Source organism: Schistocerca cancellata, chromosome 5, assembly GCF_023864275.1.
Source record: "Schistocerca cancellata isolate TAMUIC-IGC-003103 chromosome 5, iqSchCanc2.1, whole genome shotgun sequence".
NCBI classification, from domain to species: Eukaryota; Metazoa; Arthropoda; class Insecta; order Orthoptera; family Acrididae; genus Schistocerca; species Schistocerca cancellata.
This window is the reverse complement of record NC_064630.1, coordinates 62596414-62621727: the sequence shown is the minus strand read 5'-3', so window position 1 is coordinate 62621727 and position 25314 is coordinate 62596414. Positions and strand designations below refer to the sequence as shown.

Below are 25314 nucleotides of genomic sequence, written 5' to 3'. Positions count from 1 at the left end.
GCAGCATTAGTGGCAGAACAACTGAGAGAAAATTTGGAATACATTTCACATAAATTTTCTCAGCATGTTATAGTCTTAGGTGGAGATTTCAATTTACCAGATATAGACTGGGACACTCAGATGTTTAGGACGGGTGGTAGGGACAGAGCATCGAGTGACATTATACTGAGTGCACTATCCGAAAATTACCTCGAGCAATTAAACAGAGAACCGACTCGTGGAGATAACATCTTGGACCTACTGGTAACAAACAGACCCGAACTTTTCGACTCTGTAAGTGCAGAACAGGGAATCAGTGATCATAAGGCCGTTGCAGCATCCCTGAATATGGAAGTTAATAGGAATATAAAAAAAGGGCGGAAGGTTTATCTGTTTAGCAAGAGTAATAGAAGGCAGATTTCAGACTACCTAACAGATCAAAACGAAAATTTCTGTTCCGACACTGACAATGTTGAGTGTTTATGGAAAAAGTTCAAGGCAATCGTAAAATGCGTTTTAGACAGGTACGTGCCGAGTAAAACTGTGAGGGACGGGAAAAACCCACCGTGGTACAACAACAAAGTTAGGAAACTACTGCGAAAGCAAAGAGAGCTTCACTGTAAGTTTAAACGCAGCCAAAACCTCTCAGACAAACAGAAGCTAAACGATGTCAAAGTTAGCGTAAGGAGGGCTATGCGTGAAGCGTTCGGTGAATTCGAAAGTAAAATTCTATGTACCGACTTGACAGAAAATCCTAGGAGGTTCTGGTCTTACGTTAAATCAGTAAGTGGCTCGAAACAGCATATCCAGACACTCCGGGATGATGATGGCATTGAAACAGAGGATGACAAGCGTAAAGCTGAAATACTAAACACCTTTTTCCAAAGCTGTTTCACAGAGGAAGACCGCACTGCAGTTCCTTCTCTAAATCCTCGCACAAACGAAAAAATGGCTGACATCGAAATAAATGTCCAAGGAATAGAAAAGCAACTGGAATCACTCAACAGAGGAAAGTCCACTGGACCTGACGGGATACCAATTCGATTCTACACAGAGTACGCGAAAGAACTTGCCCCCCTTCTAACAGCCGTGTACCGCAAGTCTCTAGAGGAACGGAAGGTTCCAAATGATTGGAAAAGAGCACAGGTAGTCCCAGTCTTCAAGAAGGGTCGTCGAGCAGATGCGCAAAACTATAGACCTATATCTCTGACGTCGATCTGTTGTAGAATTTTAGAACATGTTTTTTGCTCGAATATCATGTCGTTTTTGGAAACTCAGAATCTACTATGTAGGAATCAACATGGATTCCGGAAACAGCGATCGTGTGAGACCCAACTCGCTTTATTTGTTCATGAGACCCAGAAAATATTAGATACAGGTTCCCAGGTAGATGCTATTTTTCTTGACTTCCGGAAGGCGTTCGATACAGTTCCGCACTGTCGCCTGATAAACAAAGTAAGAGCCTACGGAATATCAGACCAGCTGTGTGGCTGGATTGAAGAGTTTTTAGCAAACAGAACGCAGCATGTTGTTATCAACGGAGAGACGTCTACAGACGTTAAAGTAACCTCTGGTGTGCCACAGGGGAGTGTTATGGGACCATTGCTTTTCACAATATATATAAATGACCTAGTAGATAGTGTCGGAAGTTCCATGCGGCTTTTCGCAGATGATGCTGTAGTATACAGAGAAGTTGCAGCATTAGAAAATTGTAGCGAAATGCAGGAAGATCTGCAGCGGATAGGCACTTGGTGCAGGGAGTGGCAACTGACCCTTAACATAGACAAATGTAATGTATTGCGAATACATAGAAAGAAGGATCCTTTATTGTATGATTATATGATAGCGGAACAAACACTGGTAGCAGTTACTTCTGTAAAATATCTGGGAGTATGCGTGCGGAACGATTTGAAGTGGAATGATCATATAAAATTAATTGTTGGTAAGGCGGGTACCAGGTTGAGATTCATTGGGAGAGTCCTTAGAAAATGTAGTCCATCAACAAAGGAGGTGGCTTACAAAACACTCGTTCGACCTATACTTGAGTATTGCTCATCAGTGTGGGATCCGTACCAGATCGGGTTGACGGAGGAGATAGAGAAGATTCAAAGAAGAGCGGCGCGTTTCGTCACAGCGTTATTTGGTAACCGTGATAGCGTTACGCAGATGTTTAACAAACTCAAGTGGCGGACTCTGCAAGAGAGGCGCTCTGCTTCGCGGTGTAGCTTGCTCGCCAGGTTTCGAGAGGGTGCGTTTCTGGATGAGGTATCGAATATATTGCTTCCCCCTACTTATACCTCCCGAGGAGATCACGAATGTAAAATTAGAGAGATTAGAGCGCGCACAGAGGCTTTCAGACAGTCGTTCTTCCCGCGAACCATACGCGACTGGAACAGGAAAGGGAGGTAATGACAGTGGCACGTAAAGTGCCCTCCGCCACACACCGTTGGGTGGCTTGCGGAGTATAAATGTAGATGTAGATGTAGAACTATTAGTTCCTCATAATTCCAATCGAGAGAGACACAGGCTGATTTCATTGCCGAATGATGTCGCATAAGCCGTAAATGCATGAAATTTTGGAAGGTTTCCTCTATCAGGCTTCATAAATTCCTTTGCACTGTTACTTTAAAGTTTTAAATGTATTCCGATAATTAATAAATGAACCATTTGCGGAAAAAGTACGTGAAGTCACTGGTAATTTCAGCTAACACTCATCTGATATACATAAGCAGAGCCAACCTTTTGAAATTTAATGATTTTTAAACTCTTAATTAAGTAACAATAACAAGTATTTTGTGAGAATATTGACCGAAACTGTTTTTTGTGTTATGATCATTCACAGTAACAACACTACAAATCACTTTTCTAACGAAGAAAATAGCCTATTACGAACTCACATTCCACTCGGAGATGTCCTGGTGATTCTTCAGTAACACAATCACTAAATTCGAAGCTAAAACCGCTCAGTAAGTTTAAAATAACAAATTCTAGGCGTTAATAAACCACATCAAACCGAATGAGAGGGCCATAACGAAATCCAAAACCTCTCGGTACAGTTTTCGAAAAATCGGCAGGAGGACCGATCGGTCACAGGTCTCAGAAGCTTACTGAATAGGAACTTCGGATAAAAACCAAAAATGACGTCACTACTGGGGCTAACCTACTGTACCAATCGGTATGAACGATATCAGAATAGGGCCCCAGGCTGGGAATACAATGCTCTTTAGCTAAGGACACTTTATAACAGTCAATAAGGTGGTTGCTGATAACTTTTGGGTAACATCTGAGCCTGTGATATGCAATATATAAATTTATCACTCTACATTAAACATTCTGTTTCAGCTGTCTTATCACTGTACACGAAAAATGACTGTTACCTGGTTCTCAGTGCTTCCATTTCAACTTTTTGTCGTATTTCTCTCGCTGTCACATACTCGTTACCATGTACAAGAATTCTTCTGTATCAAGCAGATATATAAGTACTGCTTCATTATCCCTAAATTTCCCTGCATTTGGCATATTTTTCCTCAATTTATGCATAGTTTCCGTCGATTTCTATAATTTTACCGATTTAAAAGTCACTTCTGCTCATATAATCGTGACATCACTTCTAGCCATGTATTCTAAGATTGCTTGCATGTGTAGTACAGTTGTCAACATCTAGTGCAATTGTGCTATTTTTCTGTATGTGTATGTGCCTCTGTCACTTTCACATGAGGGTGCCCTCAAGGCACATGGTAGGTTTGGGATAGATTCAGGATAGAGCTCATAGGTGGATCCATCACACGGTACATCAGGGGTAGGTTCAAAAGAGAAACCACCAAACAATATGGTCAGGACAGGGTCAAGAGGTGGATCCATCATGCATTATGGATGGGATAAGTTTAGAGGTGGATCCACCACGAGTTTGTTATAAGATGCACGAATTTCTACTAATTTTTACTTGTCGTTCTTTTCCACGTTCTTTTCTTTTACTCAAGAGGTCATCAATCTGTGCCGCTTATGCATTTTCTGAACCTTTTTTTATTAATCCTAGATGGAGCTTTTCCTTCCTTAATCCACTTACGCAGCACATAATTCTCTAGATCGCGATTTACAGTGTGTGTTAAAGTTTGGTCATAATTACTCCACGTCCATCATAGCGGAATTACATAATGCTTCTTCACTGGCTAACAAGGAACCCCTTCACTGTGATGCTGCAAAAGGCCAATGATGTTTGCGATATTCAAAGCCGCACATACTGTCTACCATGCATCCACAATATTGAATGCTAATGACAAGAGTGGGCGGGACTGGAGGTACCAAGTGGTGAGCACAGCATCAGGCTACAGAGCATAGTTGAACTGCTTAGTCAACGAGTAAATCACAACAGTGCTACAGTGCAAAGCAGAGCAATAGCAAATAAACAAAGCAAACATTGCATTATATCTAGAACAGTTGCTGAAGTCCACATTTTATCAGAAAGGAACACAATGAATTTCACAGAGTGAGAAAGAAGTGGCAGGAGAAATATTAGCGTTTCTGCAAGATGAGTCAATGGATTTTGCGGTGTCATATCCGTTCGACCGTGTGGACAATGTACATGTAGGATACAACGACGATGATACGCACTTAATAAGAGAAAGTGATATTGAAACAGATGTAGTTCATCATCCTTGTTGGACAGGGAGTTACAAATCGTATCTACAGCGAAACATAGTACAGGACAATCATTGTTCAAGGAGCAGACACTAAACATAATTACATACACGGACGATCATACGCAGCATACCAAAAAAAGCTATTATGAACCGATTTCGAATAAGTCTGCAGCAATATGAATGTGCAGTGCATAAGGAAAATTATGGATATTCGAGGGAGGACAAAGTGCACTTGTTACAAAAACTGTTGTTTGCGCATTTTAAGGCTGCTCAATACGATTTACAGAATGTGCATGACAGTGACCTACGTTATGCACATAAAACTATGCATCTCATAGATTGCAGAGTTTTCAAGGAAAGGAGTGGATGGTTGCTTAATTTCAAAGAGTGCTGCAGAACTGGAAGACGTAAAATAACGAAATTTCAAACAAGCATCAAGCATCTTTCTGAATCTGCTTAGCATATTCACCTCTTGATCTCCCTCTACGATTTTTACCTCCCACGCTTCCCTCCAATACTAAATCGGTCATTTCTTGATGTCTCAGAATGTGTCCTATGAACCGATCCCTTCTTATGGTCAAGTTGCGCCACAAATTCCGTGTCTCCCCACCTCTGTTCAGTGCTTCCTCATTAGTTACGAGATGTACCCATCTAATCTTCAGCATTTTTCTGTAGCACCACATTTTGAAAGCTTATATTCTCTTCTCGTCTAAACTATTTATCGTCCATGTTTCACTTCCATACATGGCTACACTTCTGACAAATATCTTAAGAAAAGACTTCCTAACACTAAGATACATATTCTATGTTAACAAATTTCTCTTCTTCAGAAATGCTTTTCTTGCCATTGACAGTCTAAGTTTTTTATCAATTCTGCTTTCGCCATGATCGATTATTTTACTGCCCAAATAGTAAAAATCAGCTACTACCTTGAGTGTCTCGTTTCCTAATCTGATCGCCTTAGCATCAACTGATTTAATTCGATTCCATTGCATCATCCTCGTTTTGATTTTGTTGATGTTCTTCTTATATCTCCCCTTTCAAGATAATGACCAATCTTCCAAGTCCCTTGCTGTATCTGACAGAATTACAATACAGGGTTATTACAAATGATTGAAGCGATTTCACAGCTCTACAATAACTTTATTATTGGAGATATTTTCACAATGCTTTGCACACACATACAAAAACTCAAAAAGTTTTTTTAGGCATTCACAAATGTTCGATATGTGCCCCTTTAGTGATTCGGCAGACATCAAGCCGATAATCAAGTTCCTCCCACACTCGGCGCAGCATGTCCCCATCAATGAGTTCGAAAGCATCGTTGATGCGAGCGCGCAGTTCTGGCACGTTTCTTGGTAGAGGAGGTTTAAACGCTGAATCTTTCACGTAACCCCACAGAAAGAAATCGCATGGGGTTAAGTCGGGAGAGCGTGGAGACCATGACATGAATTGCTGATCATGATCTCCACCACGACCGATCCATCGGTTTTCCAATCTCCTGTTTAAGAAATGCCGAACATCATGATGGAAGTGCGGTGGAGCACCATCCTGTTGAAAGATGAAGTTGGCGCTGTCGGTCTCCAGTTGTGGCATGAGCCAATTTTCCGCAGGCTACGCGTGAAACTTGCCCACACGCGTTCAACCGTTTCTTCGCTGACTGCAGGCCAACCCGTTGATTCCCCCTTACAGATGCATCCAGAAGCTTTAAACTGCGCATACCATCGCCGAATGGAGTTAGCAGTTGGTGGATCTTTGTTGAACTTCGTCCTGAAGTGTCGTTGCACTGTTATGACTGACTGATGTGAGTGCATTTCAAGCACGACATACGCTTTCTCGGCTCCTGTCGCCATTTTGTCTCACTGCGCTCTGACGGCAGAAACCTGAAGTGCGGCTTCAGCCGAACAAAACTTTATGAGTTTTTCTACGTATCTGTAGTGTGTTGTGACCATATGTCAATGAATGGAGCTACAGTGAATTTATGAAATCGCTTCAATCATTTGTAATAGCCCTGTATCATCGACAAACCTCAATCTATTTATTTCTTCTCCTTGAACTTTAATTCGTATTCCAGGTTTTTCTTTGGTTTCCTTTACTGCTTTTTCAATGTACATATTGAATAACACTTGGGATAGGCTACAAACCTGCCTCATTTCTTTTTCAACCATTGCCTCCCTTTCATACTTCTCAATTCTTTTAGCTGCATTGTGGTTTCTGCACAAGTTGTAAATAGCTTTTTGCTCCCTTTGTTTTACTCCTACTACCTTCAGAATTTCAAAGGAAGTAGTCCAGTCAACATACTCAAAAACTTTCTCTAAGTCTACAAATACTACAAATGTAGGTTTGCCTTTTCTTAACCTATCTTCTAAGATAAATCGTAGGGTCAGTATTGCCTTGTGTGTTCCTAAATTGCTCTGGAATCCAAACTGATCTTCCCCAAGGTCAGCTTCTATCATCTTTCCCATTTTTCTGTAAAGAATTCATGTTAGTATTTTAATTTATTGGCTTTTCCTGTCTGGTTCGAGAATATCGGACAACTGACAAATAATAATAGATAATGATAATAGTGTGTGATCAGAGTATAAATTTCTAATGGTGCTTAATACAGACTTTGGGCGCTTGACAATGGTTTTTGCGTAAAGTCTGTTCAGTGTAAGTTTGACTGTGAGTGACACTTCTGAAAATATTTCTTTATTGGACTTCATAAATTGAATAATTCCAAAGCAGTGACTCATACTGGACCATTCATAAGATTTGTAACACGGAGTCTTTAGCCACGCCGAGATGCTGTTTAATTAGAACAATAGCTTATAACATAAATGAAACACAAGATTAAATAATATCATTGTATTCACAAAACATTACACTAAATTAAATTACATTAACAGTTATGTTAATTCTGTTGCTGTGTGTAGCTATGAGTACGCCTAGTGAGACTGCATCTCAATAAAACAGAAACAGTAGTAATGGCGGTGTGCCAAATAATTATCTGCAGCAACGGTAGATGTGTGTCTGATCTGGACCGCTACGAGAACAAAAAAGGTGCCATCTTCTCGGCAAGACAATCGAAATGCGTAATTATTCTAATGTTTCAGCAGTTGCACGCCACAATCGATACAACCACTTATACTAATTAATACCTTAAGTAATTCTTCATTTATATTCTCAACTTATATATACATTCTTGTAATATGTCAGGCCCATCCTGCATATGTACCTCTGAAGTATTTTGCAACCATCACTTATGAAACTGATAGTTCGGTAATTTTCACACCTGCCAGCAAGTGCTTTCTTTGGAATTGGAATCACTACATTCTTCGTGAAGTCAGAGATTATTTCGCCTGTCTCATACATCTTGCACACCAGATAGAAGAGTTTTATCATGGCTGGCTCTCCCAAGACTATCAGTAGTTCTTTCGGAATATCGTCTACTCCTGTGGCCTTGTTTCTACTTAGATCTACATCTATATATACATCTACATTCTGCAAACCACCGTAAGGTGCATGGCAGAGGGTATGTCCCATTTTAAAGTTATTAAGGTTTCTTCCTGTTCCATTCGTGTATGGAGCGTGGGAAGAATGAATGTCTGTATGACTGCTTCTGTGTGTGCAGTAATTATTCTAACCTTATCCTCACGATCCCTATGTGAGCAATACTTAGCGGTTTGTAGTGTATCCCTAGAGCAATCATTTAAAGCCAGTTCTTGAAACATTGTTAAAAGACTTTCTCAGAATAGTTTACATCTGTCTTCAAAAGTCTGTCAATTCAGTTCCTTCAGTATCTCTGTGACACTCTCCCCTGGATTAAACAAACCTGTGACCATTCGTGCTGCCCTTCTCTGTATGCATTCAGTATCTCACGTTAGTTTTATCTGGTACAGGTCCCACACACTTGAGCAATATTTTAGGATGGGTTGCAGGAGTGATTTGTATGCAATCTCCTTAGTAAACTGATTGTACTTCCCCTGTATTCTACCGATGAACTGAAGTCTGCCACTTGCTTTACTCACAACTGAAGCTATGTGATTATTACATTTCATATCCCCACAAAGCGTTACATTCAGATATTTGTAGGAGTTGGCCGATTCCGCCAGTGTCTCATTAATATTATAGTCATAGATCTTTCAGAACTTTGTCAAATTCTTCTCACAGTACCATATCTCCCACCTCGTCATCATCTGCGTCCATTACCCTTTCTACAATATTGCTTTCAAGTTCATCTCCCTTCTTTAGACACTCTATGTACTCCTTCCACCTTTCAGCTTTCCCTTCTTTGCTTAGGACTGGTTTACCATCTGAGCTCTTGGGATTTATATAGCTGCTTCTCTTTTCCCCAAACCCATGTTTGATTTTCCTGTAGGTGACATCTGTCTTTCCCTAGAGAAATATTCTTCTAAATCCTTACACTTGTCCTCTAGCCATTCCTGCTTAGCAATTTTCACTTCCTGTGAACCTCATTTTTAAAAGTTTTCATTCCCTTTCATATGCACGATTTGCTGCATTTTTAAATTTCCGCCTTTCATCAATGAAATTTAATATCTTTAGAGTTACCCAAGGATTTCTACTAGGCCTTGCCTTTTTACCTATCCTCTGCTGCCTTCAGTACTTCGTCTCTTGAAGCCAACCATTCATCTTCTACTGTATTCCTTTCTGCTGTCCTAGTCAACTGGTGCCCAATGCTCCCTCTGAAAGTCTCAAATTTTAATCTACAGTTCATAACCAACAAATTGTGGTCAGAGTCCACATTTGCCCATGGAAATGTCTTACAATTTAAAATCTGGTTCCTAAATCTCTGTCTAACCATCAAATAAGCAATCTGAAACTTTCTAGTGCCTCCATGTCTCTTCCACATGTACAATATTCTTTTACAATTCTTAAACTAAGTGTCAGGGATGATTAAATTGTGCTCTAGCAAAATTCTACCAGGCACCTTCCTCTTTCATTCCTTTCCCCCAGATCATATTCACCTACTATTTTTCCTTCTGTTCCTTTTTCTGTTATCGAATTTCAATTAAATTTTCGTCTTCTTTAACTAGCTGAATAATTTATTTTATCTCATTGTACGTTTCTTCAGTCTCTTCTCATCATGTGCAGAGCTACTGGCAGGTAAACTTTTACTACTGTGGTATGTGTGGGCTTTATGTCGGTCTTGACTATGATAATGTGTTCACTATGCTGGTCATAGTAGCTTACCCACATCCTATTTGCTTATTGATTTTGTATTTATAACCCTGTGTTCACCTGACCAGATTCCTGTTCCTTTTGCCACTGAACTTCACTAATTCCCACTACATCTAACCACATCCTATCTGTTTCCCTTTTAAATTAGCTATCCTGCCTTCTCGATAAAGGAATCTAACATTCCAGCTTTGTTTTCTCCTGATGATGACATTCTCCTGAGTAATCCCCACTTGGAGATCCGAATGGGGGACTATTTTATCTCCCGCGTCCGGCCATCCTGATTTAGGTTTTCCGTGATTTCCTTAAATCGCTCCAGGCAAATGCCAGGATGGTTCCTTTGAAAGGGCACGGCCGACTTCCTTCCCCGTCCTTCTCTAATCCGATGAGACCGATGACCTCGCTGTTTGGTCTCCTCCCCCAAAACAACCCAACCCAACTATTTTATCACTGAAATATTTTACCCATGAGGACGTATCATCATTTAACCGTACATTAGAGCTGCATGCCCCCAGGAAATATTATGGCTGTAGTTTCCCCTTGCTCTCAGGTGTTCGCAATATCAGGACATGAAGGGCGTTTTGTTTGATGTTAACAATGCCTTATCAGTCAATCATCCGGACTGTTGCCCCTGCAAGTACTGAAACGGCTGCTGCCCCACTTCAGGAACCACATGTTCGTTGGCCTCTCAACAAATACCCCTCCATTGTGGTGGTACCTGCACTTACCCCTCTTCAATTGTCTACACTTGTCTCAAGGGGCTATTTCGGATATGAAACCAAATTGTAGCAAATGTATTTTATTTACATGAAACGTTACACAAGAAAAAGATATGGCACTGATTACAGATTCGTAAACCACAACTTTAAATATTTCTCAGTGCTAACCTTTCAAAATAATCTTGAACTTTCAGAAAAATCGAAAGTGAAAGGACAAAAAAAGTATTTTAACTTCTCTTGTTTGCAACAATAGCTGGATGGTTGCCAAATTTTGGGTTATTGTTTATAACATTCTAAGGAACTACCAACATGAACGTACAAATGTCTCAAATGTTATTTTATTAAAATTATTTTGTGCCCACTCTTACCCCATGTCCTACCAGACTCACTCTCCTCTACTACGCTTATTTTGTTTAATAGTGACTTTCCGGTCGTAGATAATATAGTTCATACTTCCACTAGTTTCTGCTTCACCTCCAGCTTTTACTGTTGCCCACACTCGCTAGGAGAAAAATCCTCGCTTAATTCAGTTTCCAGCAATCAGTACCAATTCTGCGACTCGTGATTGGCAAAGATCTTTCTACTCGCGTAAAGATAAGTAATTAGCATTCGTAGAGGTGTCTTTGGTCTCATGTGTTACGAAGCCGGTGATGGCAGTGATTGAGCAGGGAAATTTGTGTATGGGTGCTGTTATAGGTTATGTCGGAATTAGGAAGAAGTGTATGCTTTAAATATCCCTTCCGGAAGCATTTTGGTAGTTTACAAGCTTCTTTTAAAACGTGAAAAACGTTTTAAAGATGAGTGGAAACGAGACATCAACAAGCACCACCGTCTCTTCTGCTGATGCAGAGAGGGCTGAGAAATTGAAAGAGGAAGCCAATTTGTGCTTTAGAAGTACGAGTCTTCCAGCTTCATAAGTATAACAGTTGTTATTTACTTCTGTATAATTATGATATTGACAGTTCTGAATTGATTTTCGTTGCTAGTTGCTGGGGCCGGCTTTGCACTTGTAAGAGTTTAATCATTTTAAATTTTCGACGGTCACTAGTTCACTTAAGAAGTCTACATTACATTGCCGTGCGCGTATTAATAACTTCCTTAAATATATTTCCTGGTCCAAACGATGTGTTCCTGTACTCTGTAAATTACATTATCGCAGTCATAGTCGAGAGCCTGCGAAGTACATTAGGCCCAAATCCTCGTGTCATAGTATTTGTTAATTCTGTGCCATCTATGAATATTTATTTTCAGTTAAATACAGAGAATAAAAAATAGTTGGCCCCTTACAAGTCGTAGAGTTTCGTTTATTATATATTTGATTGTGTTTCAAACCTTACAATGAGGCAGAAGCATTAGGATAGTCGGCTGTACGAACGTATGTAAGTTATCGTTGTAACAGTGGAGTATTGAAGCACTAAGATTTATTTCAGCAGTTATTTTTAATACCCAGACAGAACCGCTAGAATTAGGCTAGAAAACTTACAACTTTATTATCTAGTCACACATTAAAATACTGTACACTTGATGTACTTTCATGTATTGATATTACCTATTAGCACAGAACCTGTATTATCAGTAATGCAACATAATCAGTTATTGTTTATTGCGGCTAGCAGTCCTTTTATAGTTACCGGTGGAGCCAAGGCATTATTTCATGAAAACATTGTAAATTAACTTTTGAACTACAAATATTATTGCAGTATGAAATGTATGTGGTTCCTATGTCACATATTGGTGGACAGGAAACCAATATTTTTAAATCCTGCAGCAAGTTATCAGTAAGGTCATGATATGGATAGGTCAGTGTTTGTGGCGAGAAAATGTGAATACAATGAAACCTACTTCACTCCAGAGGAACAGGTTCGATCTGAGTATTTTTAGACTTTTTTTGTCCACCCTGAATTTTTAGCAGCATTAAAAGCAAACTGGCTTTGGTTATTTCTCAAGTTTGAAAACATAAAGTAGCTTCTACCTTATGTTTACCATGTTGTCAGTAGATTCATCATTGACTTTATCAAAGCCTATCCATTGTTTTCCAGTTGTGTCCATATAAGATCCTGTAAGGTGGTTTCTTACAGAATTGGTGCCCTCATATGTTGTGTCCAAACAATTTGGACAGTGTGGATCATTTCTTGTTAACATTCCTTACAATTTGTACAATATCCTACTTGTATGACTAGACTACCTTTTTTCTGTTGGAAGATGTCCTATAATTAGCCAATCAGGAATTGTAATGGAGTGTTAAGTCTTGAATGTGATGTAACACCATCCACTAGTTTATCTGTTCCTCTTAAACAAAAATTACTATAGCTTTATATTTTTGAAGTGCCGTGAACTTTTTACCCTCTCCACAATCATTGACATATTTATCTAACTCTAACTCAAATGTTGTAACGTATAGAAAATCTTTGCTTATCTCATTGCCAGCAGACTTGGAAAGCTTTACATGTACGCAACAGTAGTTTTCAAGGCTTGACATTCTTCCACACTTTTTTTTTTACTCTGCCTCCAGTACCATTCACAGCACCATTGGCATGTTAATCTGGTGAAGAGCTTGGCATCTGTGCACACTGTGGAAAGTTGTTTTCAGATGTGTGTTATAATGTAAATTTCATGATTGTATTCTGATTGTTTATATTTATCAGTGTAGTAATAAGAAAATGCTGTAAATTCAGGAGTTTGGTGGAATAATGTCTTAACAGCAACTGTGACAAAGTTGGCCCATGCACATTATACTTCCCTTGGTCCAGTTCATCACAGTCATTTGATTTTGTGTCTATATTGTGCCCAAGCACCTACTGTGAGTAGTATTACACAGTTACGTGACCAATGAACAGTTTTAACTTAATCTTGACATCTACAATGTCACTTGTGCATTTAATCACATAAATGTGATTTGCAATGTCCTGTCACTGCTACCAAGACGTTTGTCAAATTGCTAAAGTGATAAACTGAATGACCAAGTGTCTCATTCCTAAACTGTTACTCATGGCACTTAGACTAATATTTTCTTTTTCAATTTTGAGTGTTATGTCAGTGTGAAGGAAGAAATAAGTACATTTGCCGTTGTAGGAGATCTGATCATATTTGCGAAAGAGGGTTAACCGAGAAGTCAGTGTTCTGATTGTTTTATCTATCTTATTCAGCCTAGGATCATCTCACAATGATACAGGATTTGTCAATGTAATACAGTACAAATCAAAATATATAATACACAGCACATGCTTTGAGGATAGGACAAATGATTGGCCATGACCTTGATTAAGAATTATCCCAGCATTTGCCTTGGTGATCTAGGGAAACCCAAATCAGGATGGTCGGATGAAGCAACTCGTCATCCTGAATTTGAGCTCAGTGTCTTAACAGCTGCACTGGCTCATTTGGTAATCCGTATTTGGTATTGTTCTTGATTAACTCACAATTAGTTTCATGAGGCTTGTAATACGAAACAGTTTGGTTCTTAACTGCCACAAGCACTCAAGACACTCAAGAATGACTCCTGGACTGTGAAGCTGCTACTGTGCCCCATGCCACATTCATCAGCCATTCCTCTCAGTCCACCTGAAAACTGAGTGGTCGTACATTACTGTTGTGCCTTTCACCTCTTGACAAGATTTTCTTGTGTAAGCAGTAACTCGTGAACAAGTATTGAAATGTGACAAGGTGCTGTAGTTATCCCCTTCCATTACTACCCACTACCCTAAGTAATCTATAATTGTGTAGCATTCATTACTTATGAATATTCCTGATGTCTTTTTTGACAGATGTATTCTCATAATCTTTCTCATTTCCTTTGGCAATTTATTATACAGTTTTCTCTCCTGATACACTTTTCTTTCTTCCTCTTTTTTTTCCCCTCACATGTTATGTGGTGCTCCTGACACCTGGAAATATGTCTCCCATTAAAATTGCCAGTGTAATCCTTTATTGCTCAATGGACTTATTCCCAATGGCTGAAGATTTAATTTTTCCTTAAATATTTTCTTCTACACATTTGCTTTGGTGTGCCATTTGTCAGCCCTCGTCACTACAAATTATATAGTTGCAAATCTATTATCAATAGTATACAAATGCTAGATTTTTCAGCAGAAATTAATTTTTTTACTACTGCTTACCTTTTGCTAGGATTTCTGTACAAACTATTATTTTATTTATTTTTATTTATTTATATAATTTCTGGTCAGCACATTGCCTCAGTACATTCACTATTGTAGCCTTTAGTTGGTGGTCCCTATATCTGTTTACTTTGTTTTGTCTGTTCCGCCATTCTTTTTTCAGTTCCTTTCTTTTGTTGACAAACTTTGAAATTGGCACAAAGTTTGCCCTGCTTCACTTGCCACTTTTTGTTTTCACCCTTTTTTAATGCTAAATTTTTCCAAAATCTATGAAAAATAAAACAGGAACATAAGAACACTCAGAGATGGCCAGGAGTTTAGGCACTAGACATCCCATTCAGAAGATGTGTGAAGTCTCATCCAGCCTTCCAGATATGATTTTCTACAGTTTTTTGGAATTGAGGTGAATGCCAGGAGTGTTCTTTGGAAAAGACACAGCTGATTTAGCCATCCATCCCACCACCACCAAGTCTTTCCCAAGCTAGCATTCAGTCTTCTAAATCTTCATTGTTGGTTTCACCATGTGTTCTTTCTACCACGACAAAAGTGCACATTTGCTGTTTGTAGAGTAAGTTACGAATTAAGATTTACATGGGTTTTCAAGCGACTTAAAAAAAGTTTTAGGTTGTATTGTTCATATGTCCCACTTATAATTCTATTTGAAGATGACTTTAAATAGCATTAATAATATTCTGAATCAAATTTTCCTCTCCATCACTGTATATATTCTTTGTTATGAATAACACTGTGAAAAATAGTTTAATAACCAATAAATATTTAAACTTGCCTGAGAAATAATTAGTGCTTCAAATATTGTTCCAGTAGCTAACAATTAATGACTGTTGGATTAGCTAACAATCTCCCCCTCTACGCCTTGTCACTGAGGAATTGCAATTATGTTTACTAAGCTCTGAAGTAAAAGTTATTTCTGGGAATAGTAGTTAATAGAACAATAAAATATTAACTTTTAGCATGAATTTGAGGTGAGAGAGGTCCACTTTTGTTTAAAAGAAACACAGCTAAATTAGAAGTACTTCGTAACCCAATAAAAGATGTATATATTTTTACTGTATGTAACACACAAGACATTAGTAGTAATGAAAACCAGATTTGCTGACTACACTACAGTAATAGGATCGCTGTTTCTATAGATCTGCCTGAGAAATGCTGAAGTTTAACCTCATTCAGAAATTTTTCCGTAAACTTTGATGATAGTTTATTATAGTGCACGTCATGCTGTTAAGGGTCCCAACTTTGAAACTTTCTGCATGTCCGCTTCTACTAACTTCCATCACACAGAGTTTGTCTTCCTCCTGACATCTTGCCAATAACAGTGCCAGATAGCAATAAATGCTCTCACCCACACTGTGACATGGCCGTACTTAATTGGTGATGCAGTTTTATCCATTGTTGCCTGAAGCAACAGCTTGTTGTGCTTAGCAACATGGAAGTTGCCTACCGCATCTGTTGTCTTGTGTGAGCAAACCTCATCTGCCCCACACTTCCCCACCACTCTCATCCTCTCTGTAATGTGGTACCTTCCAATTTGATGTGTATTATAGTGCTGTTGTGATTCAGAGTATTATTTACAGCCCAAGACTATGTTTGTAAGGAAAAGATATCATTGGTGGTTGTTAGTAAATTATTCATTCAATAATCATTTTACAATTTTAAAGGATCTGTCAGTTTAATGACAGTGGTGTATCCTGATGTGAATATGCATACATTTTTAATGAAGAGAGGACAGATGGTCAGCTGTGGCCTTGTTGATAGAACCGTCCCATCATCTCCCTGAAGTGACCAAGGAAAACATGTTCCACATCCTGGAGGACCTCCTCACTACGGATCAATAGGAATGAAAGTAAATCTAATCTAATCTAATCAGGATGACTGAACAAATCACCTACCTCAATCCTATCAAATTTTGGTTCAGTGTATTAACCAATACAATACATCATTTGGCTCTACCAAAAATTCAGTTCTCTTATGTTTGTACATACTTGGACCAAGTCAGTATAATAACATGAAAAATTATTGTGCCCTGTTGATTGTCTTTTCACACTTTCAACTGTACACACACCACTTGCACTTGCAGCCGACTTGAAGACCACGACAATACTTGTATGTCTCGTAAATCTCCATGTCTTCCTTTCTGCCTGTCTGAAAAACTGGGTCTTGAACCCCTCATGAGGAATTAAAAATACAAAAATAAAACAAAGAATTGGTTAGGTGTTAGTGGTATTCATTTGCAGTCACCCTTTTTATTATTATTGACTCCTACTCTGAATTTCTAAGTAATCTATGTGTAATATGTATTGGGAAAAGATGAATCAGTAAATTGACATATTTTGTAGAATTTCATTCAGTAATGTCATATGGAATAATGTTATGTGGTAACTCATCTTTAAGGAAGGAGGTCTTAATTGCTTAAAACATTGCTGTAAGAATAGTGTGTGGTGCTCACCTGTGATGATCATGTAGAATTCTGTTTGAGTTCGGCATTATAACTACTGCTTCACAGTACACCTCATGAAGTTTGTTGTAAACAGTGCAGTACAGTTCAAAAGGAACAATAATGTACATAATTATAGTACCAGAAGGAAAAATGGCTTTCATTATTCCACATTAAGGTTGTCTTTAGCACAAAAGAGGTGCACAGTGCTGGAACTAAAAATTTGTATCACTTATTCAGTGATATAAAATTTCTGATGGCGAAGCAAAATTTGAAAACAAACTGAAAAACATTCTTCTTGACAGCTCCTCCTAATCTGTAGAATTATTTCTATTCTCAGATCTGCAAAAAATTTTTTTTTTTTTTAAAGAAAGGAAAAACTGATTAATGTTGAACATGTAGTCATATTTACAAATTAATTTGTGACATGAATGTAAAATGACTGTTTCCACTTCATTATGATTTATCAAGCAAATTATCCATGGAACATGAAACTGCATAACATAGAGGTTTGTAGTATCTAACTATAATTATCATTTAAAGTTGCTTCTTGAAACTTTTTAATAAGGCTCTCAAGATAGTTTTGTCTTAGACTGCCAGTTCAGTTTCTTCAGCATCCCTGGGACACACTCCCATGGGTCAAACAAACCTGTGATCATTGGTACAACCTTTCTCTGTATATGTTCAATATCACTCTTTAGTTCTGTTTGGTATGGGAACCACACACCAAAGCAGTGTTCTAGAATAGATCATACAAGTGACTTATAACCTACCATATCATCTGTAGTTAAATCTTCATGTAAAGGCTGTAAGTCCCCTTTTACCTGATTCAGCTCTGCACTTCACTTGAAAAAGAAGATGCTGACTTGCTTCTGTGATCCTAACTTCTCTTGTAAATGTGTACCAATACAGCTTTCTCCTTCCTGCTTCTTCCTGACATTAGCACTGTCCCTACTATTCCCATTCATGGGTAAACTCTACTGCACGTGTCCTCCTCCTAATTCTGCATGAGACTTCTCTGCTCAGCTGTTGCAGCTGGAAATAGTTCCTGCTCCTTACAACAAAACTGTCAAACCACATCATGCTGCTCCTGCCCTTCCTACCAGCTCCCAGTTCTCAAACATGCCTCTCCTCACTACCTGCAGTCATCCTGAGTAGCTCCTTCTGTGCTTCTAGATCTTTCTTTCCAGCTCTTTTATCAAGATATTTCTACTGTAGATATTGCAGCATCAAGAGTGGAGCCCCAAGGGGGTTCAACCCTTTTGTGAGTATTTGTGTTGTAAGCGTGGGGCCCCCAAGCCTTTAAAAGTTAAAATAAGGTAGAGGTAGGTCTATCATTGGAATCACTAAATGCTGCAATAAAATGGTTCTCCTCTAACTAACTGCTGTGTAACCCTGACGAGACCCAGAATCTTCTGTTAGGACTCTTTAATGGTATAGAAACTAGGACAGTTAAACTTCTAGGATTCTACATTGGCTCCAAATTGAGCTGCGGATAACACATCAGTCACAGTTGCATAAGAATATCAAGGGTAACATACCTAATGTGGAAACTGAGAGATTTAGTTACTCCTAACTATTCAAGATTGACATATTTTGGACTGTTCCAATCTCATATTTCTTACAGCCTGCCAGTATGGGGCCACTCCATACATATAGCTGATATATTGAAGATACAAAAAAGTCGTAAGAGAAATGTATAGGATTGGACCAACAGATCACAGCTGATCTGTTAGAAAACTCAATATACTTAAAATTGTAAATATGTATATATGTGTCTCACCACTATGCATCAAAACAAGTATCAAAGAATTTCATGTGGGAAGAGATATACACAAACACAACAGAGGAAATATTTAAAAGGATTTTCTGAGACACAAACTAGTAAAAACAGTCCACTCACCCAAAGTTGGCTCCCTAATAATCTTTAACAAATTACCACCCTCAGCATGGTCCATGCCTTCTAAACTATTTCAAAGAAAATTGTACAGCTGGCTGGGTGAAATCCATTTTATAATATAACAGAATTTTTGATGAAGAAATATGACTATGTCTTAAATTTTAAAATATATGGCTAAATGGTTTTAGTCGTGTAAGTAATTCATTGTAAATGCTTGTAATTGTGTATATAATCAATTATAAATATCTGTGATTGAGCATGTAATGAAATATATGAATCACGTGTTAAAACATATGTAATTATGTATAGAACTGAACATATCAGTGTTGTGTATAAGTCATAAAGCCTATTCTGTTACGTTAATGGTCAATGGCAAATAAATATGAATAAAGATGTTTAACAAAATGTAGGGCTGTGGTAATGGTATGCAGCTCTGCTGTAAAAATACTACACATGCGTGGCAACAAATGTTGTTCCCAACCAACCAGTAGAGATGTCCTGCCCATGATTTTAGAGCTGTCTGTGTAAGTGATTGTAGCATCTCTAACACCCTCGAATATCAGAGAAGGAATAGATGCCGAAACATCATGTGGGTGATGAACTTTAGTACCTTGATATAGAATGGGCCTAATTTCTAGTCGGAGTACTAACCAAGGGAGTGAGAGGGTGGGAGAGAGGAAACCTGTAAAACGGAGGTTATTTGGATTACCCGATAGAAGGCTGCATGGCACATTCCAGCTGGTAATCCAAATCGAGGGCAGGTATCAGGAAGTCAACGTTCTTTTAATGCAAAATGATGAAGGGAAGTTGGATGATATTTTCAGATGGTGGTGGTACAAGTGAGTACGAATTGTACTGTCGGAACTGAAGAGGGAAGAGCCCCGTCTCTGCAAGGAGATGGTCTATAGGACTAATCCAGAAGGTACCAATAGCCAGTCTTACTCCACACTGATGGACTGGGTTCAATGATTTCAAAACTGAAGATGCCACTAAGCCATGAACCTGACAACCACAGACAAATAAGAACAAGACCAGAGCCCAGTAAATATTGAAGAGTGAAGTGCTATCTGCACTCCGAAAGATGTGGGCAAGGAAGCAGAAAGCATTAAGCTTTCGTATGCAGCTAGACATCAGTTGACGAATATGGGGCAGCCACACAAGTCCAAAAATCGTAACTGTGGAACGATGTCCAAGCACAGGGCACCCGAGTAGGGTTCAGGGTCAGAATGGACCGTGATGTGATGACAGAATTGCGTGACTTGGTTTTTCATGGGAGAACTAGAAGCCACGAGAAAATGTCCAAGCAGATGCAGTAAAGATGGCACCTCTCAGAGCATATATTCATCCAAGGCTACAGACCAGGAGCTATATCAAATGCAGAAGTCATTGACATACAACATGGGTATAACCACTGGTCCAACAGATTCACTAACACTGATTGTCGTAAGGAGTAGCGTAACACTCAGCACAGAGCCCTATTACATCCCGTTCTCTTGTATCCGTGGAGAGCTGAGTAACTTACCAACTTAACCTGAAACAACTGGTCAGAGAAAAAGTGACGAATAAAAAACCGTGAGGAGCCTCGGAAGTCCCATTCATGGAGGTTAAATAAAATGTGATGGTGTCAAGTGGTGTGGTATGCCTTATGCAGGTCTATAATACTACAGTGAGGTGTTGGCACTTCAAGAAACCCCATGGGATTGAGGTACCCAACCGAATGAGATGATGGACAATCATGGAATGTGTCTCCCATGGAGACCACAGCAATAGGAATTAACATGGCCCCATGGCTCAAAAATCCAGCATAATCATTGGCTTAATATCATTCTAAGCAGTTTGCAGAACACAGAGGTGAAGTTAATCACAGACAATAGCTGTTTGATGGATGTTGGGTTTTACCTGGCTTAAGGTAGTCTAATAAGGTAGAACACCTTGTATAGATTGAGCCTTTGGGTAACATTTGGTCTCTTAATAATTGAATCAGGGTCTGGGGGCATACAGTGTGAAGAGCTGAGAGCCAGAAACAGTTCCTAGCCTGTGAAAAGTAATAGTTGTAACACCAGTTACCATGTAAATTTACAATCAGTAATTATTAAATAATGGTTTGATTTTGTTTGCAACAGTTGTTGCAGCAGAGAACTGTTTCACCCATTCTGCATAATTTCTGCTTATGTTTTGCAAGGCAAGCTACTCAATCGAAATACATGTGTTCCACATTGTCGAGGGCCAACATGTACGCTATGAAGGCAGAGTACTGACTGACCTGTTCGGGGCATAAATATTGCACGATAACATTGTGCTGTCATTGACGTCGCACTTTCTTGCAACATATTGACACAGTAGTATTGCACAATAAACACTGAGTGTGTGAGGGCCCCTTTACTTGCCTCGCAATGTTGTGGTTTTGTTACAACAATCTTTGTGACAGCAACCACCTTCTAGTGATGCCAGCACTCCTTTGTCACTGTCTGATGGACCAATTACCACGATGGACTCTTTGACAGTTGTGTATCTATGCTGAAACTTCGCCCCCAGCTGTCAGAATGCATTGACGACATTGTGGGAGACATCTCCATTGTGACCACCTGCACCGCTGGAGTGTTCATTCCCCTTCCTACAGGCCCCCTCTGCTGCCAGCTAGTGCCATATGGACCAAAAACAATGCAGCAGCTATTTAGGATTGTTGAAGGTCCTGGCTCTGTCTCCATCAACATATTTCAGACCGTCCTCCTCACTATTCTGTAGCTTTGTGCTAGAGGCTCACAACCCAATTAAACATAGGAAGCAAGAATGATGGAAGTGTATGCCTCTTCATCCCAGGTGTGCACCAAACTCTGTAGTCTTTTGGGCCTCCTGGCATTTGTACCGATGCTTCAGTTCTTGCTGAAAATCTTGTGGCCCACTTTGCACAGTATCAGTTTCCTCATTTTACCTGGCTACCTTTTAAACCCATAAACAACAATCTGAAAACATCTCCCTGCACACTGCTGCTATCCCCCACCCCCCCACCCCACCCCACCCCAGTCCAAAAAAAAAAGAAAAAAAAAGAAATCAGTTCTGACAGTAACAATTCATGCTCTGAAAATATCCTTATCATCCAACTTTCCTACATCATTTTGCATGCAAAGAACATAGACGCCCTGATATCTGCCCTCCATGTGGATTACCAGTTGGAATGTGTCTCGTGGCCTTCTAACAGGTCCTCCGACTCACCTCCTTATCAGGTGCTAGCCATATTTTCCATCTCTGCTCTCTCACTCCCTCACACCCTTGGTTAGTACTCATACTACAAATTAAGCACAATCTATACTAAAGTTTCTCTCTCACACATTTCGGCAGCTGCTCCCCTTGTATTCTTCAGGAGTGTAAGGATGCTACCATCAGTTACACTGACAGCTCCAAACCATGGATAACACACCTCCCACTGTTTGGGTACAATATTTGTTCCCAGACATGTGTAGTATTTTTTCGGAAGAGCTGCTAGCACTTAAAAGAGCCCTACATTTTATTAAGCAGACCTACCTTGACCTTGTTTTTATTTGTAGTGGCTCAGGAACTCCTCTCTTGACATAAGTCATACTGTCTGCTCAGTTATCTGTCCCAGCTTGTGGATTTCCCTAACTGGCCGATTGATTAAAGAATCCATTACACACCCAACATCTGCTTTGATGATTCCAGCTGCAGCAGGTGCAAATAAGATATCTCCTCACTCTGAGATGGGACAACGTATGATGCGTTACAGCTCCATTTAATAACACTGCACTATCAAGGAGACTCCTGCACGGCACTCCTTCTCCTGTTTCTCCCTGAAGGAATCCACTGTTGTGTGTCACCTATGCATCAATTGCACCAAATTAATTCATGGTTTATTTTGTGTAATGAGCCCACCCCCTGTTGTGGATGCAGACAGTAGCTCACATTCTGGCAGAATGCTCCCCTCCCCCCCCCCCCCCCCCTTCTGACTGTTCATTCTAAGTGTAGTCTTCTGAAGTCTTTCCCTCCAATATTGGCAGATAGCTCATTGACAGTTGAATAGATTTATAGTTTTCTCCACAAAACTTGTTTTTATTTTCAGATATGACATTTTAAGCTACTTTTGAGTTGGCAGTGGGGCTCTGGCTGACCTTTGACCCCACCTTCTTTGCTATTTGCCTCAGTCATTCCTCTTCTACTCTGATATTATTGCTTTTAGATGTGGTTAGCCCCTTTCTCTGCTGCTCCATTTTAGGGGTACCACTCTGAAAAATAATGATTCTGTTTCCTTTTTTAATGCTTCGGTTATATTGGATCAGAAGTGGTATGGCTGTGTGAGGGGCAGCTCCTGTTGATTGCAGAGCCCCAGGGGACACTCACCTGGTCTGATTACTTCTCTGAGCTAGTTTTATAAGTTTCAGTCCATTACACTTTTGACCTCACTTTCACTGTTCTGAATCTCCTGGCTAGAAGGCATTCTTTACACTGTAATTGTTTTGAGACTATTCGACCCTCCATTGGGTATGTGGGATCAGTTGTGGGTGGGGTTTTTCTCACCACAGGTAAGCCCTGGGAGACAACACATCCACACAGACCTCCATACCAGCCTTCCCTGTATTCTCTGTAAATTATTTCTCATCCCTGTCACCAATACTGCTTTAAATGCTTCATTTTTTATCCCTCTCATATGCTTCCATAATCTAAAATTTCTTGGAGGTGTATTTAACTCCAGATGAATTACCTATTTACTGGGGGGAAAATGACCTCTTGACTGAGGGACTGAAAACTTTGCTGTTTAGTCCCTTAACTCTCAACCAACAAATCAAGGGGACCTAGGCAACTATCCCAGTGTTGTCATTACATTCACACCAGTGAAGCTATTTACTAAAATCCTCACAATGAATCCCACTACTCACTTTTGTACAACAGCTCCCACATTTTCCACTGGTGATCAAAATAATTAACAATCACAAAAAGTAGGCGTGTTAAAGTAGATAAATTTTCTGTGATGTTACCCCTGCACTGTACCATATTTTGGCTTCACTAGCGGCTGTCACCTGCCTGCAGCCTGCTGTGCAGTGCCCATGTGCCTCATGATGTAAGTTCCTTCATTGTTCATTGATATTCTCATAGTTTTTTTCCTCCTTTCTTCCTTTGATTGCTCATCCCTTATTATAGTTTCTCCATTTTCCTATTGCAGTCATGTTCACCTGAAGGTGGGCCTATAATCACATGAAACTGGTTGTTATTGAACCAGTAAAACTGTTTGAAGCGTTCTGTTATGTGATTCCATGATAGTCAGTTGTGGATGTCCTTTCAACCAAATTTTATGTTATAAACTAGATGAGTATGTCAACTCAAGAACATGCTGTGTTTATTTTGAGTGCAAATTGAGTAACTTCAGCAGTAGGTATGAAAACAAAATGCTAGGCACAAGGTGTCCCTTGAGCAGATTTCCAATCAGATATTTGGCTAAAACACATTGCACAGTGTCAAATCTTCACTGGCATGCCAAGAAAAGGATACTAATTACAAAAGTGCAGTGTTCTGTTCATTATTAGCTTTTAAACTACCCATCATGCACACACCCATCCTACAGACTATACAGGGTGTTTCAAAATCAATACACGTGTTTTAAGGCTTTGTAGCACATATTACATTCACCTTACAATTATAAATAATAAACCAAATGAAAGACACACACACACACACACACACACACACACACACACACACACACACACACACACACACAGAGTTTTTCTTAAAATTATTCAGAGTGAACACCTATCACACATAGTCGATAGGCGAGTTGTTCCGAAACCTTGATCAATGTTTCAGGAGTAACTGTTGCAATAACACTGTTTCTAAAGCCAGATAGATCAGCTGGTATTGGGGGCACATACACATGATTGCATCAGACCGTATCGTGCATAAAATGCTGTGTCAGCCGGCCCCTTGTGCCAAATCCACCAGTCGGATACATCGGCGTTTAACCAGTTGCGTACTCGGATATGCCAGTGTGGTGGCGCATCACCTTGTTCCCAAATAGATGTGTTGTTCAGCTTTTCCCATTGATTCACAGGCCATAGCTGTAGCATATCAAGATGTTGTTGTTGTGGTCTTCAGTCCTGAGACTGGTTTGATGCAGCTCTCCATGCTACTCTATCCTGTGCAAGCTTCATCATCTCCCAGTACCTACTGCAACCTACATCCTTCTGAATCTGGTTAGTGTATTCATCTCTCGGTCTCCCCCTACGATTTTTACCCTCCACGCTGCCCTCCAATACTAAATTGGTGATCCCTTGATGCCTCAGAACATGTCCTACCAACCAATCCCTTCCTCTGGTCAAGTTGT

The 25314-nt window shown here is 39.6% G+C and overlaps 1 protein-coding gene across 1 annotated transcript in view; it reads left to right on the top strand.

Moving 5' to 3' along the window:
- The first annotated feature begins 11137 nt into the window (after positions 1-11137).
- Positions 11138-25314, top strand: part of LOC126187874 (serine/threonine-protein phosphatase 5) — a 98664-nt gene continuing 84487 nt past the window's right edge. Inside the window, exon 1 of the mRNA XM_049929206.1 lies at positions 11138-11410. Within this exon, the coding sequence (XP_049785163.1) occupies positions 11314-11410 (97 nt within the window). The 5' untranslated portion in view covers positions 11138-11313. The remainder of the gene's footprint in view (positions 11411-25314) is intronic.